General features: G+C 48.5%; 1 protein-coding gene across 2 annotated transcripts; it reads right to left on the bottom strand.

Moving 5' to 3' along the window:
- Positions 1–1,023: 1,023 nt before the first annotated feature.
- Positions 1,024–10,790, bottom strand: FAM219B (family with sequence similarity 219 member B). Of its 2 annotated transcripts, none has more exons than XM_031956615.1 (6): positions 10,583–10,790; positions 9,934–10,033; positions 9,034–9,121; positions 6,586–6,663; positions 6,141–6,189; positions 1,024–3,721 (listed from the first exon to the last, which is right to left on the bottom strand). In XM_031956615.1, exons 1-6 carry the CDS (start codon positions 10,682–10,684, stop codon positions 3,557–3,559), a joined length of 582 nt encoding a protein of 193 aa, XP_031812475.1. In that variant the 5' UTR covers positions 10,685–10,790; the 3' UTR covers positions 1,024–3,556. The 2 variants fall into 2 exon arrangements, with proteins under 2 accessions (XP_031812475.1, XP_031812474.1); XM_031956614.1 differs by having other exon boundaries at positions 1,024–3,724; positions 10,583–10,789.
- Between the last annotated feature and the right edge of the window lie 1,478 nt (positions 10,791–12,268).

The following is a 12,268-nucleotide window of genomic DNA, read 5'->3' as shown; positions in this document are numbered from 1 at the left end:
GACTTCCAACAAGCATCTGTTGAGTTGACACACTAGTTCCCTCTGGTGTTCCTGATTGTGTTATCTTGATTTTGACCTTAAGCGTCCACAAGAGGAACTTCTGTCAGTGCAGGTCAGCATCTCACAGAGCTGCCGAGGGACCAAGCTAGGCCAGCCGGGATCTGATGGGGGGACTGGAATCTGGGTTTCCTGTAATGGGCTCCCTAGGGGCTTGTCTGAACTCTCAAAAGAAATGTCACTGGGACCAGGGAGGTGCCTGCCCCACGGTGACTAAAATAACAGCCAGGGGATGGCAGAATAGGGACATTAATTTCCAAGATTCCAGAACTGAGGCTTCAGTTTGACTTCAGACCTTTTGTGAGGTTCACAAGCACTGGAAATCATGCTGGGGAGCTGAGCCTATGTTCCCTAGTCCCAGGCAGCTCAGAGGAGTGGCGGGTGGATGTCAGGAGAATCCTGCAGCTGCCATTCATAGGGTCTAGACTGAATCCAGCCATCTGAGGTGACACAGGAGAACTGGACAGGAGCTAGGCCCTTGCTAGTTGGTAATGGTGGGGGGAATCAGGAATGGGTACAAGCAAAAAATCCCTAGCTTTGGGGGCCTGTGATGTCCATGGCCCGATGACCTCAGGGCCCAGCAGACTTGTGTTCAATTTTCTCTTCTCCTCTGACTGGCCGGGTGACCAGGGCAAGACGCCAACTCTCAGCACTTCAGACAATGACAGCTTGGAGAGAAGAGAAAATTTCCTGTACCAATGAAAGCACACAGACTGATTCCCTGCCAGCTGACCCCTTTACAAAAGGCTCTGGGTTAAGAGTGAATCAAAGTGCAGATGAGGTGCTATCACCCAGGGCCAGCACAGGCTGTCACTGCAGTGACAAGTGAGAAGCATGGCAGTGCCCCAAAGTTCTTGTTCCTTCAAGCAAGAACAGATCTCTAGGATGCAAAAGTCCAATTTTTTAATCTCTCACCTGGGGGGCTCATGCTAGTAGCCCCCACAACACTGACATACACAGAGATCCTGTAGCATGAAGAAATTTATTGATATTATAAACTTTGCTCATGATAGAAAACTCTAAGCCATACACATCTCTGAATATACATACTTATGTACACCACATAAATCCGCCCCAAGATTGAGTAGCCAAAACAAACCTGTCCATTTTCTCAAGTGTACTGATTGTCACTTGCAAAGCACCAGAAGGTGAGTGACCTAAAGCAGCCCTGTCACTAGTGGGCTTCAGTAGACTGGCTCCCAAGCAGCTTGGTGGCTCCAGACAGATGGCTTGTTGATCAGACTGTTCAGCAGCCAGCCACTCCCTTACAATTTCTACCCAGAGCCTTTACAGCATGTTATAATGGAATCCTCCAGTGATCTGTGAGGCAGGATGGACATTAGTGCCAGAAACTTCAGAAGCTCTTTTCATGACAATGAGACAATCAAAAATAGCTGGGGTGGAAAGCCAAAGTGGGAAAGCTAGAGTGGGTCAGAACAGTACCCTAGTTCTGGGCCTAGAAACAGGCTCGGACTCCAGGCTTTTCTGTCCTTTCATCCCACTGAGGGATTGTCTAAACCTCACTCAAGGCCTTCTGTTACCCCACAAAAAACTCCATAATGGAGAGAAAGTAACTGTGCTTTTAATGACCTCCCTGTCCTCCATCCTTCCAATGCTTTTTTCCTCCCTACTCATCTGTTGATCATTCTTTGCAAAAACACACACACACACAATAAGCCATAAAACAACTTGGGAATACAGATGCACACACATCCTGTAAGTAAACAACTACAGTGAACAACTGCCCCAAAGGGGTCTGAGATTGAAACCAAAAGTAGGACAAAAAAAATAGAACAAAGTTTCTGTTTGTGTTTGGTTGTCTCTGAAATCCCTCTGCCTTTTTCTTGTCTAGTCTGGATCTAGCAGGCCCCACAGATCTCCTCTAGATTGAGGTGGCCAGTGGGACACCAGATTAATGGAGTCCAGAGATCCTGAAGCACCTCTGCAGCTGTCCTGATTCCCTTAACATCCCTCTTTATTCAGAACTAGGGGACCAAGCACCAACCTGGTACATGGAGTCCCCCAAATTCGCCTAAGGGGAGGATATCAAGAAAAGGGTCTGTGAGGAAGATGACCCTAAGATGCCAGATAGCCAAGGGAGTCTTGGACTGGTACATTCACAATCCCACACCAGCTCCCAACATGGCCCACACGGCCCACACACCTCCTTCTTCCTAGAAACAGCTCTGCCTTAGGCAAAACAAACTAACCAAATAGAAAAATAAAAACCTAGGGGGAAGCTGAGCCCATCTGTTGAATCTAAACAGAATTCAAAGGTCAATCCCAAGGTCTTCTATCTAAATGTTATACCTGGGTCCTCCACTCCTGAGTGAAAATGAAAATCTAAGAACATCTGTGGCTTTGGGCTTGCCTTGAGGGCTTGCTAAGCTCCATCAAGAAGGGAGTAGCAGAAGGGCAGGAGAGTCCATCTTGGGGATAGTCAGCCTCTTTGGTCACGACTGCTTCCCTGGTTTGTCCAATTCCTACTTTCTATTCCTTGGGCTAAAACATACATCAGTCTTCTAACCCTTCAGGACAGCCCTCCTCAATCCAGGACTCCAGAGTTCTTAACAAAAATTACAAAAATTTCTGGTCTGTCTCCTCACCAAAGCTGGGGGCCAGCCCCCTCCTCCCCCCTCCCCCCCCAGGATCTGAATGCCATCCACCCAAGAAAGAGACTGGGGAGCTGGGCAAGAACAAGGCCAAAAGCAAAAGACCTGAAAACCCCAATAAATAAATAAATAAATGCAGGTTGGGAGAGAGAAAAGCTAGCTATGCAAAGCAACCACAGCACCTGACTATGGGGTCTTGGCCAATCACTGCAGCTTCACAACTCCCAGGATTTGGAAATTGGTCATTACAGCGGGCCACTGCCAAAGCAGTGGGCTCACCCAGGCTTAGGGGAAGGGGAAAGCCCACCAGCAGCAGCTACAGAGAAGGTACACATTTCACTTTGGCTTCCTTGGGCCTTGCCAAGGCCAGTGAAGCTTCCTTCTATCAGAATCCCAAGGGACCAAAATTCTCCTTAAAGACTCCTTAGCTAAGGTCAGCTGCCTCAAACTCCTTTTCCTCACCTTACCATATAAAATCCTGAATACACTACACTAGAAAGAAGACACCCCTATAGAGAATGTCAAATCAACATCCATTGCACTCAAATGATAAATAGGAGTTGATGACTTCTCTAAAACAAAACAAATTTTGTTACCCTTATTCTTAAGAAAAAAATCCTGCATTTCCTTCCCTGTCTCCCAAGGTGACTGCTGCATCAGACAGAAGCTGTAGGTAACCCTCCTACCCAGTCCCATGGACTCCCCACCTGAACTCTGCCCTACAGAGCCTTTGGTCTGAAACACCGTGGCAGTTTCCTGCAAGTCACTGACCTTCCTAAATGATGAATCTGGTGCTGATAGCTCTGCCTACCAGGGAAGTAGAGGACCATGCTCTAGAGGTCCCAGGCTACTGTCCCTCTTGTGTTGTCCCCCCAGGCAGGCACTGCCTACTGGACGGTACAGGAGAATGCTTCCCCGAGGCAACAGCAGCAGCAGGTGCAGGAGGAGGAGGCCATAGGCTTGGGAGGAATAAGATCCAGATCTTCATCATCCGGCATTTCATCCAGGTGATACCCATCTTGCAACAATTGCCTGTTCAGATCCTGATTCACCTGCTGAGGGAAGAGGAGGAGATGATTAGAAGCCTGGCTGGAACGTAAGATTAAGTGCTGTGCAAAAGTAATTATGTCACATGCACTCAGTGGTCAGCTGCTATTGGTAGATGGGCCTGCTACATCCTGGTTGACATCTCTGCCACACTGTTCTCCCCAGAGACCTGTGGTCTTGCCATACATCAGACTTGTTTGATTCCAAAGAGCAGAGAGCCTCCAAGAGCCACTGGGCAGGGGCGCTCCCTGGGCATGATGAAAGGAAAATGACAAAGCCAGAGCCCCAACCCAACTCCCCTTATAGAAAGTACCAGCTCCCTGGGCTCTCCTGGCTTCTCTACCTAGAGTCAATTCTATTCAATTCAAAAAACCTGTCCTGGAAACCAAAGACAAAGCCAGAAGGGGCACATGTACCCTGAGAAGTAGAGGCCAAAGTGAGTTCCTGTGGTTTCACTGATACAGGGAATTCCCCAGTGGGCTATCCAAAGTCACATGGGCAATAGACATCAGCCCGGAATCCAAGTCTTCCTGCTTCCTAGATCAGGTTTCTATCCACCATCCAAGGTTTCTATCCACCATCCAAGCTGCCCGCTGAATTTGAATATAAGAATTTACAGAATATCCAGAATAACAATGGAGGGAGGAGTACTTTCCTAATTGGCAGGAAGCTGGGGGTTCTGAGACAGTTGAGAATAAAGAGCATTCCAGACATGAGAGAGACAGACTGTGCATAAGTGGGGAGAAGGTGATGTTCCCCATGGGGAACAGGAAAGTGACCAGTTTGGCTACAATGTAGACTCTGTGAGGGAAAGTAATAGGTAGGCAGCCTGGAAATAGAGGCTGGAGCCAAGTGGAACTTTACAAGTTTGAGGAGCTCATATGTGCCCTCACACAGAAAGCCACAGAAACTTAAGCAGGTTGAGTGACCTGGCTGATCTCATGTTTCAGGAATACTGGTTTAGCAGGGAGGGAGCCTGAGGAGAAAATGAGCACAATAGTTAAAGCAAGAGGGGCAGAGAGGACATCGATGCTGTCCCTCGAGTCAGGGAGACCCATATTCAAGCCCAGCTTCCAAAACATCCCTGATCTTGGGCAAGTCACTGGCTAACAAGATAGAAGATGCCAATCTGCCTTCAGAGATGAGTGCTTCTACCGATGGAATCACCCCAATCAAACCCCAGCCTGAGACCAAGCTAAAGAAGGCCCAAACAAGGGCCCTGGGGTATGGCTAGAGAAATCAGAATGAAGGGCAGAGGTGTGTGGGAACTGAAGAGACAAGACCTGAACTGGTGGGGAAAGTCGATGTCTGGAGGATGAGGCTGAATTAGCACATCAGCATTTCCCTGAGGATATCGTGACCATAATCTTTCTGTTAATAACCAGCTAAGTGGCACAGTGAAAATGCTGGACTTGCAGGCAAAAAGACCCGAGTTCAAGTGCAGCTTCGGTGCTCAATTGTCTCCCAAAGTGGCTCCTTGTCATTAGGAGTCATGTGCTCTACTACAGAACTAGGTCACTCCACAACATGGAGCGGGCCTTACAAGGGAAGCAGCAGTGCGAGAGAAACCAAGTACTCAAGTTCCCAATGAAGATGCTGCTGCTCTGGGGCCATGTCCCTCCTAGCCTAAGGAGCCCTTTACAATGGGAGAGCCCCGAGGGCAGTGGCTGAGATCCTAGCACCTGGCACACAGAAGGCACTTATTACATGCCTGCTGAGTAGAATTACCTCATTTATTCCTTCCAGCAATCCTGTTAAGGAGGTATTACAGTGAGAAACTAGGAGCTGGGGGGAGGCTACATGGCCCAGAAGTAGTAAACAGCAGAGCTGGAAGCTGAACCAGCATCTCCTGGGTCCAAATTCAGTTTTCTTCCTGCTCAAACTCACTGAGGGCCCCCATCACCCATTCAAGGATGGGTGATGCAGGTCTCCTCATCCTTCAGTCCTTGCATAACAAGCATGTGCCAATTAACTGGCACTGTTTACTGTAGCAGAATCGCCAAGGCCCCCAGTCTCTCCCTTGAAGGCATGGGCAGTACTGGACAGAAAAACACATTATATAACAATAAGGCACTTGGATCCCTCCCTGAAAATCTGCTGCCAGCTGTCATAAGGCAGAAAGCTCACCACACTTCCAATATCGTTTCACAAGACATACAGCAGGGTTGTTCTTCTAGAAACCACATGCTAACAAACAAGAACTGCGAGGGAGTGACTCAACACCTCTTTTTCTATCAACCTTCTCCAAAGGCACCCCAGACACCTGGTGACATCTCGGGGAACAGAAGACTACATTCCAAAAAGGGATTCCAGATTAAGTTCTGAAAAAAACATGTCCTCTCTAGAGCCCCATCAACGAAGCTTGGGGTTTAGGGTCTGGGGGAAGGCGGATTACATACAGACAGATGAGGACTGCGTACTTGCCTCTGCAGAGGAATAGCCTGATGAGTATCTGGATTCCAATTCTCCATCACTAGGAAAAGAGAAAATAATAATAAAATATAAGGATGAAATCTAGCCCTCAATGCCAATTACAACCAGATGGAGAGGAAGGATAAAGAGATCCCAGGCACAGGCCAACTAATTACTGAAGGACCTCCCAGATCAGTAAAGTGGTGATCGTGATTGTGCCATCCTTGCACTTTATATTAACTCAAACAGCTGTGTTACAATCTTGGCCAAGGCCTACAGTTTAAACAAACAGAAGGATAGCTGAACTCCACAGAATGGCATGACCCATTAGTTCGGAAGCCAAGCCATTCTTGGCAGTTCCTATTCCCAGAAAAGAACCAAGAGGAATCTGGGTAAGTATTCACTGTCTCTTTTCCCAACTTCCTCCTGTTCTTTTCTAGAAAGAGGAAAAACTCACCTGTCTGAATCGAGAGACACCAGATTTTCATCTGCACTTTGGTTGAGGGCAGCATAACCCTTGTTAAACTTCACTGACCTGAGGGGACACAGGAATAAAGGGACAGAGGTAACAGCCTGGAATGAAGCAATGTCATCTTACATAAAAAGCCAAAGTCCATAACTGTGAAAGTGCAGAATTAATCCAATATCCTTGTTCTCCCCCCTCTGAGAAATGTACAACGTATGAATATATGTGCTTGGGCAGTGTGTGAATGTACTGGGGAATGTCCAAAAGATCAAAGATTCCTAGCTGCCTTAACTCTCTGGCTATTGGATTTATCCTCATTTTCGGGGTATAAACTCTTAAATCAGAGAATAAGTCAAAGGCACCTCAGAAAGCAGCATGTGGTCATCAAGCCTCTGTTTAAAGACGGATAGTAACAGAACCTTCTAACTGTTGGTGCAATCCATCCATTTTTGTAACAGCTCTAATTGCTAAAATGCTAAATGTCAATCATTTATTTAGCCAGTGAACAAGCATTGAAGTAGTATGCAACAATGCAAAGAGTAATAAAGGCTTGAGTTCTGGCGCCAGGTCTCACTGGATGACTCGGCAAGCTGGTTAACTTTTGCAGATCTTGGTTTCCTCCTTTGTAAAATAGTCTGGATTATAAATCCTATAGCAGCCCTTTGACCTGTTTGATTTATTATCTTTGCTTTATTTTTTTTTAACTACCTAACTTCTTGAAAGAGAAGTCAACCCTCACGGATTCCATTTTTCCACTACCCATGACTCACTCCTCAACTTGTAAACCAACTGCCTTCCATCCCTATCATTCACTAAATTGGCTTTTTTGTGAAAGTCAAAAAGGACCTCCCCAAAGCGAAATCCAATGGCTTATTTGCTCAAACTTTACCCTTCTGGCCCCTTTTTCAACATCTGACACTGGGAACCACCCTATCTTCTTGAATTCCTCCTCTGAGGTTCCTCTTCCACTTCTAGTTCCCAAGGCCGACCCGTTGGTTCTCTCTAGGCCCTCTCTCTTATAATCTCTCCTAGCTCCAAGTATTCATTCATCTTTCACTTTCACTTCCACATCTATAAATTCAGTCCTGACCTCTCTCCTAGGCACCACAGCTACATTTCTCCCTGCCATTCAAACTCATTCTTTGGTGTCAGGGATCTTGAGATGAAATCCATGCTCTCAGTACAACTTGTGTGATGTTAGGCAAGTCACCAACCTTCTCTCTAGGCTCCCATTCCCTCATCACTGCATCAGCTCAACTGCTCTTGCTGACTTTCCCCCTTTGGTTAGCAATACTGCCCTTCTCTCACAACCACAGGTTCTCCGCTGTCCCCCTCTAGGCTTCCTGTACCCAGGAACTATCTCCTGTCCACTCCATCTCAGCAGGATATCTTTAGTGGCTGTCCTCATCTCACAAGCCCCAATCTGACCAGGGCAGATACCACTAGTGCCTCGGTTTGACAAGTGCAGACCACTGCTCATGTTCACAAGGCTTTGGGGACTGCCCACTGTCTGTGCAATCACCCCTGCACCCTGAAGCCTGCTTCCACTCTCACCTGGCAGCCTCACCACCTCACTCTACTCCTCTCACTCACCTGACTTTAGCCCAAGCCTGCTCAATGAGACAGTCTCTGTCTAGGCCCTCACAGACATCATTTCCTAAACCTAGAATGGTCTTTCTTGCTCTTCTCATTCTTAACAGTTCACAACCACCATCTTTTCCACAAAAACTCTCCATTATTCTCCCAAAGAGAAGTCATGGAATTATATATTTAGATCTAGAAAGAAGCTGATCCCCCACCCACATTACAGATCAATGGTCTAACCTTCCTATGAATTATGATGACAACCTTGTTCATACTTCTCTTAAGTCCTAATTACACTTTATTTGCAAGTACTACTTTTTCATTTGATTTAGTGTAGAACTTTACCATTGTATCTCATTTAATTCTCACCACAGTATTTTATTGTGTACATTTTATTTTCCCACTAGATAAGAAGTTCTTTAATAACAAGGATAAAGTGATCTTTACCTTCAAATCTGCATTAGATCATGCCTCAGGGTCTCTTTTTCACAGGTTCATAGAATATCAAATATTTATTAAGTGCCTCTTACTGGAAACAATTTCTACTTTTCTTAACCTCCTTCCCAACAAATACCTCCACTGTAACCAAAGAGAAGGGGAGGATCCAGAATCCAATTCCTTCCCCTCATTAGCTGGCTTCTCTCTTACAGTAATATTACCTTATATTTAAACTAAAGCTTTTCTTCACCTATATTACATCATCTCCCAAAGTAGAAAGCTGGGCATTACTTGAAACTCAGTGTCCTCAATTCCCAGCCCTGTATCCTGAGGCCCAACTGCCTAAGGAGTGCTAATGTCAGTCCCTGGAAATACCCTTGCACAGAAAAAGTGAAAAAACAGTTAGTTGGAAGGAACCTTTTCCCTGAAGAGCTGGGATGATGTGAAGAGGCTCCCATCACGCCTTTTCTCCGCAGGACAGCCTTTGCCAGATCTCGGTGCTTCTCTGGAAAATTAAGAAGCCCAAGTTAATAGGCTCACTTATCATAAGATTCTTACAGCCAAAAAAAGTGATCACTCAAAGACAAACTGAATGGTATCTAATTATAATATAGTCAGATCTTTGAACTGAATAAAATACAATCAAATTACTGTCTTTGATATAGCGCCCCTCATGTAGTGGAGGAGAAAGCCCTAATATCCCAGCATCAAGGCAGCCTCATAAAGAGCCCCCAGAGGGCCAAGTATCCAGGCTTGTAGTGTCCGGCCTTCCTCCCCCCACTGCCAAAGAGGGAGGCCAATCGGCGCTCCTCTATACATTGGTCACTAAGGGGAGGACCCCATCTTCCTTCCCTTCCAGAGGATTCCTGATATTCACTGTGGTCTCTTGTGGCTTCCTATAGTTTGCTTCCTATAGTTTCCTCTGCAAAGCTGCCATTATTTATACAAGAGAAAACAAGATTCAAGTGCAATACCATAATGGGGTCTTATGCTAATCTGATAAAAGGGCAGGACTGCCAGAGGGTCTGGGCAGGCAGAGAGAGTTCTCCAGTAATCTGACTTTGGGCTGGGCCAGAACCGAGTCTGAGACTGCATCGGGCTCTGGCCCCAACAATCTACAGAGGGCTGGACTAAAACCCAGGCCCTGGGGTCCTGTCCCAGCTGTGGCTCCTACAAACAGGGCGACCTTCTGTGCTCACCTGAAAAATGAATGAGTGCAACTAGGAGACCCCTAAGCTGACTCCAAATCTGTGATTCCAGGAACTGCGATCCCCGTGGGCTCCTGCATAGGAACCAATCAAAACCCTGAATACTCACGCAACTTGGCCTGGATGGAAGGCATTCGGGTCATGATGTACGGTCCTCGTTTCTCTACTGCCTCTGGGGCCCAGTCTACCCGCTTGTAGCCACTCGCCACCTGCGGGGGCAAGCGGCAGCTTGAAGGGCAAAAAGCGGCCTCCTGCCAAGCGGGAGCCTCCTACAGCTGCGCCCCTAAAGCAATGACACCCCTTGGAGTTCTCCAGGCATCTTCCTGAGGTGGGAGGGAGGAGGGCAGGGGGAGAGACCCAGGGGTGCGGAGGTTGGGGAGTGAGGAAGGAGGAGGGACGGGGAGGAGGGCAGGGGGAGAGACCAGGGGTGCGGAGGTTGGGGAGTGAGGAAGGAGGAGGGACGGGGAGGAGGAGGGATGGGGAGGGTGGGGGAGAGAGGAGGGAGGGCAGGTGGGGAGGATGAGGAGAGAGAACTCGGGAAAGGGAGGAGGGAGAGAAGGCAAGGGGGGAAGCCGAGGGGCGCTGGACAGGCTAAGGCAGGGCGACAGGACTGCGCGTGAGGGGAGTGTCCGAGGCTCAGAGATCGGGACACGTGGGCGCGGCCCAAACCCTCAGGCCTCAGTTTCCCCCTCGGCCCTCCCCCCTCCCCGCAGCCTCCGGAGGGGTGGGGCCGGGCCCGCCCTCTCTCCCTCCCTCACCGCGCCGCCGGGAGCCCGGCCGGGCCGAGGTCGCGAGGCTTGGGCGGGGGTCCCGACTGTTGGCCCGTCGCGGGTCTCGCGCGGCGGCCCATGGGTCGCCATGGCCGGGCGGGCTCCCCACGGGGCGGCCGCTGGTCGGGCCGAGCGAGGCAGCCGCAGCCGCAGCGGAGCCGCCCTCCCACGTGACGGCGTCCTGGCCGGCGTCGCGGCGCCCCGCCCCCTTCCCCATCCAGCCCGGGCTCTCCTTTAGCGAGATGCCTGGGAGAAGTTGCCACCGCCAGCCTGCTCTCCATGGCTGGAGGACCAACGTCATCTCGGAGGTGCAAGTCCTATTGAAGAACATTAGGAAGCCAGCGCGGACCTGGATACAGCCCTCAGCTAGCCCGGCCCTGCCGGAAACTACCAGACACCTGTTAACAGGGCCTGCTGCTGCTCAGTTTGCACGTCTGTCAAACGGCGGCGAGACCGTTACGTTAGCTGTGGGATGTGAGAGCCGGCGGATGGTTGGCTCGGACCCGCGCCCCAGAGGCTTATGAGCACCATTGGTGGCCCCACCGCAGCTGTAGGCGAAAGGGGCCTTCTTTTCCATCCCGGAGCCCACGCTCGACCTTGTCTAATGCCCCCTTGTCAAGGCCCTACTTCGGGGCCAGCGCTGAAGCCCCCACACCATGTGGAAGGGTCCCGGGAGGGCTGGGGGTGGGCGTGATAGAGCCCTGTTATATGCTGGAGCCGACACGGAGGCAGCGCTCCAAAAAATAAGGGAGACAAGAATCCACTATTTTCTTTTTTAAAAAAATAAGCTTTTCTGACATCTTGTTCCTTATAGCATCGTAGTGTCAAATATTTTGTAGATACCCTATTAGTCAGAGCTAGGGCCCGGGCACCGTTTGTGTCTGTGTCCTAAGCATAACAACGATCCTCTGCATTCTGGGTCTTAACATTTGGAGGGATTCAGCTCCCCTCATTTCCAGGACCACCCATCACACATTCCCAGTCTCTGCTCCTTGTCACTGACTGGGGCACTCCTGTTCCATCAAAGAACTCTCTGGAAGTGGGTTTTGTTTGGACTGCAGGTATCCTTTTCCTCACTCTGAAATTAAATGTGTGTCTCCTGTTTCTAGCTTGCTTTGTGTGGCTCTGACCACCCAAAGGTTAGAAGCCAGTTCCGCATCCTTTCCTTTCCCTTTCCCAGAGAAACATCCTATATAACAATGTTTTTAGAAGGGAAAACTTCTGATCAAACACATTGTAGTGTGTGATACTTATAGGCTATTTCCACAAAGGTGGAGTCCCCTTATATCTCTTCATTAGAGTCCTCTTTGATCTTTATAATTTGTTACATTTACTTTTGACTTTATGGTAAGTAGTTGTGCGTTCCATTTACGTTACAGTTACTGTATTGTTGTCTTGGCTCCATAGCAGTTCATAGAAATGTTTACATGCTTGTCATTTCTGACAGCACAGTTATATTGTAACATTCACACATTGAATTTGTTACAGATGGCTAGTGTTGATCCTGGGCAAGTCACTTTTCTTAAAATCTTGGTAAGGTTGCTGTGGGACAGGACCTTTTTAATATTACCATCTTCAATTTGCTCTGCACCTAAGTAAATTATGAATACTATAACACTCACTGAGGTTTTCAATGGGAACATGCCCAATGCTCAATAAGTGAGCTTCTACTTT

The sequence above is a fragment of the Sarcophilus harrisii genome, chromosome 2 (genome assembly GCF_902635505.1).
Source record: "Sarcophilus harrisii chromosome 2, mSarHar1.11, whole genome shotgun sequence".
Lineage (NCBI taxonomy): Eukaryota > Metazoa > Chordata > Mammalia > Dasyuromorphia > Dasyuridae > Sarcophilus > Sarcophilus harrisii.
This window is presented reverse-complemented; position numbering and strand designations above follow the sequence as displayed.

What these genes read in the sequence shown, in the direction of transcription:
- FAM219B (XM_031956614.1), bottom strand. Translation starts at nt 10,684, where the DNA reads ATGGCGACCCATGGGCCGCCGCGCGAGACCCGCGACGGGCCAACAGTC. An exon ending in TTCCATCCAGGCCAAGTTGC is followed by an intron (nt 9,122 to 9,933) that starts GTGAGTATTCAG and finishes TTAATTTTCCAG; the next exon opens with AGAAGCACCGAGATCTGGCA. An exon ending in CCCAGCTCTTCAGGGAAAAG is followed by an intron (nt 6,664 to 9,033) that starts GTTCCTTCCAAC and finishes GTGTCCCCTCAG; the next exon opens with GTCAGTGAAGTTTAACAAGG.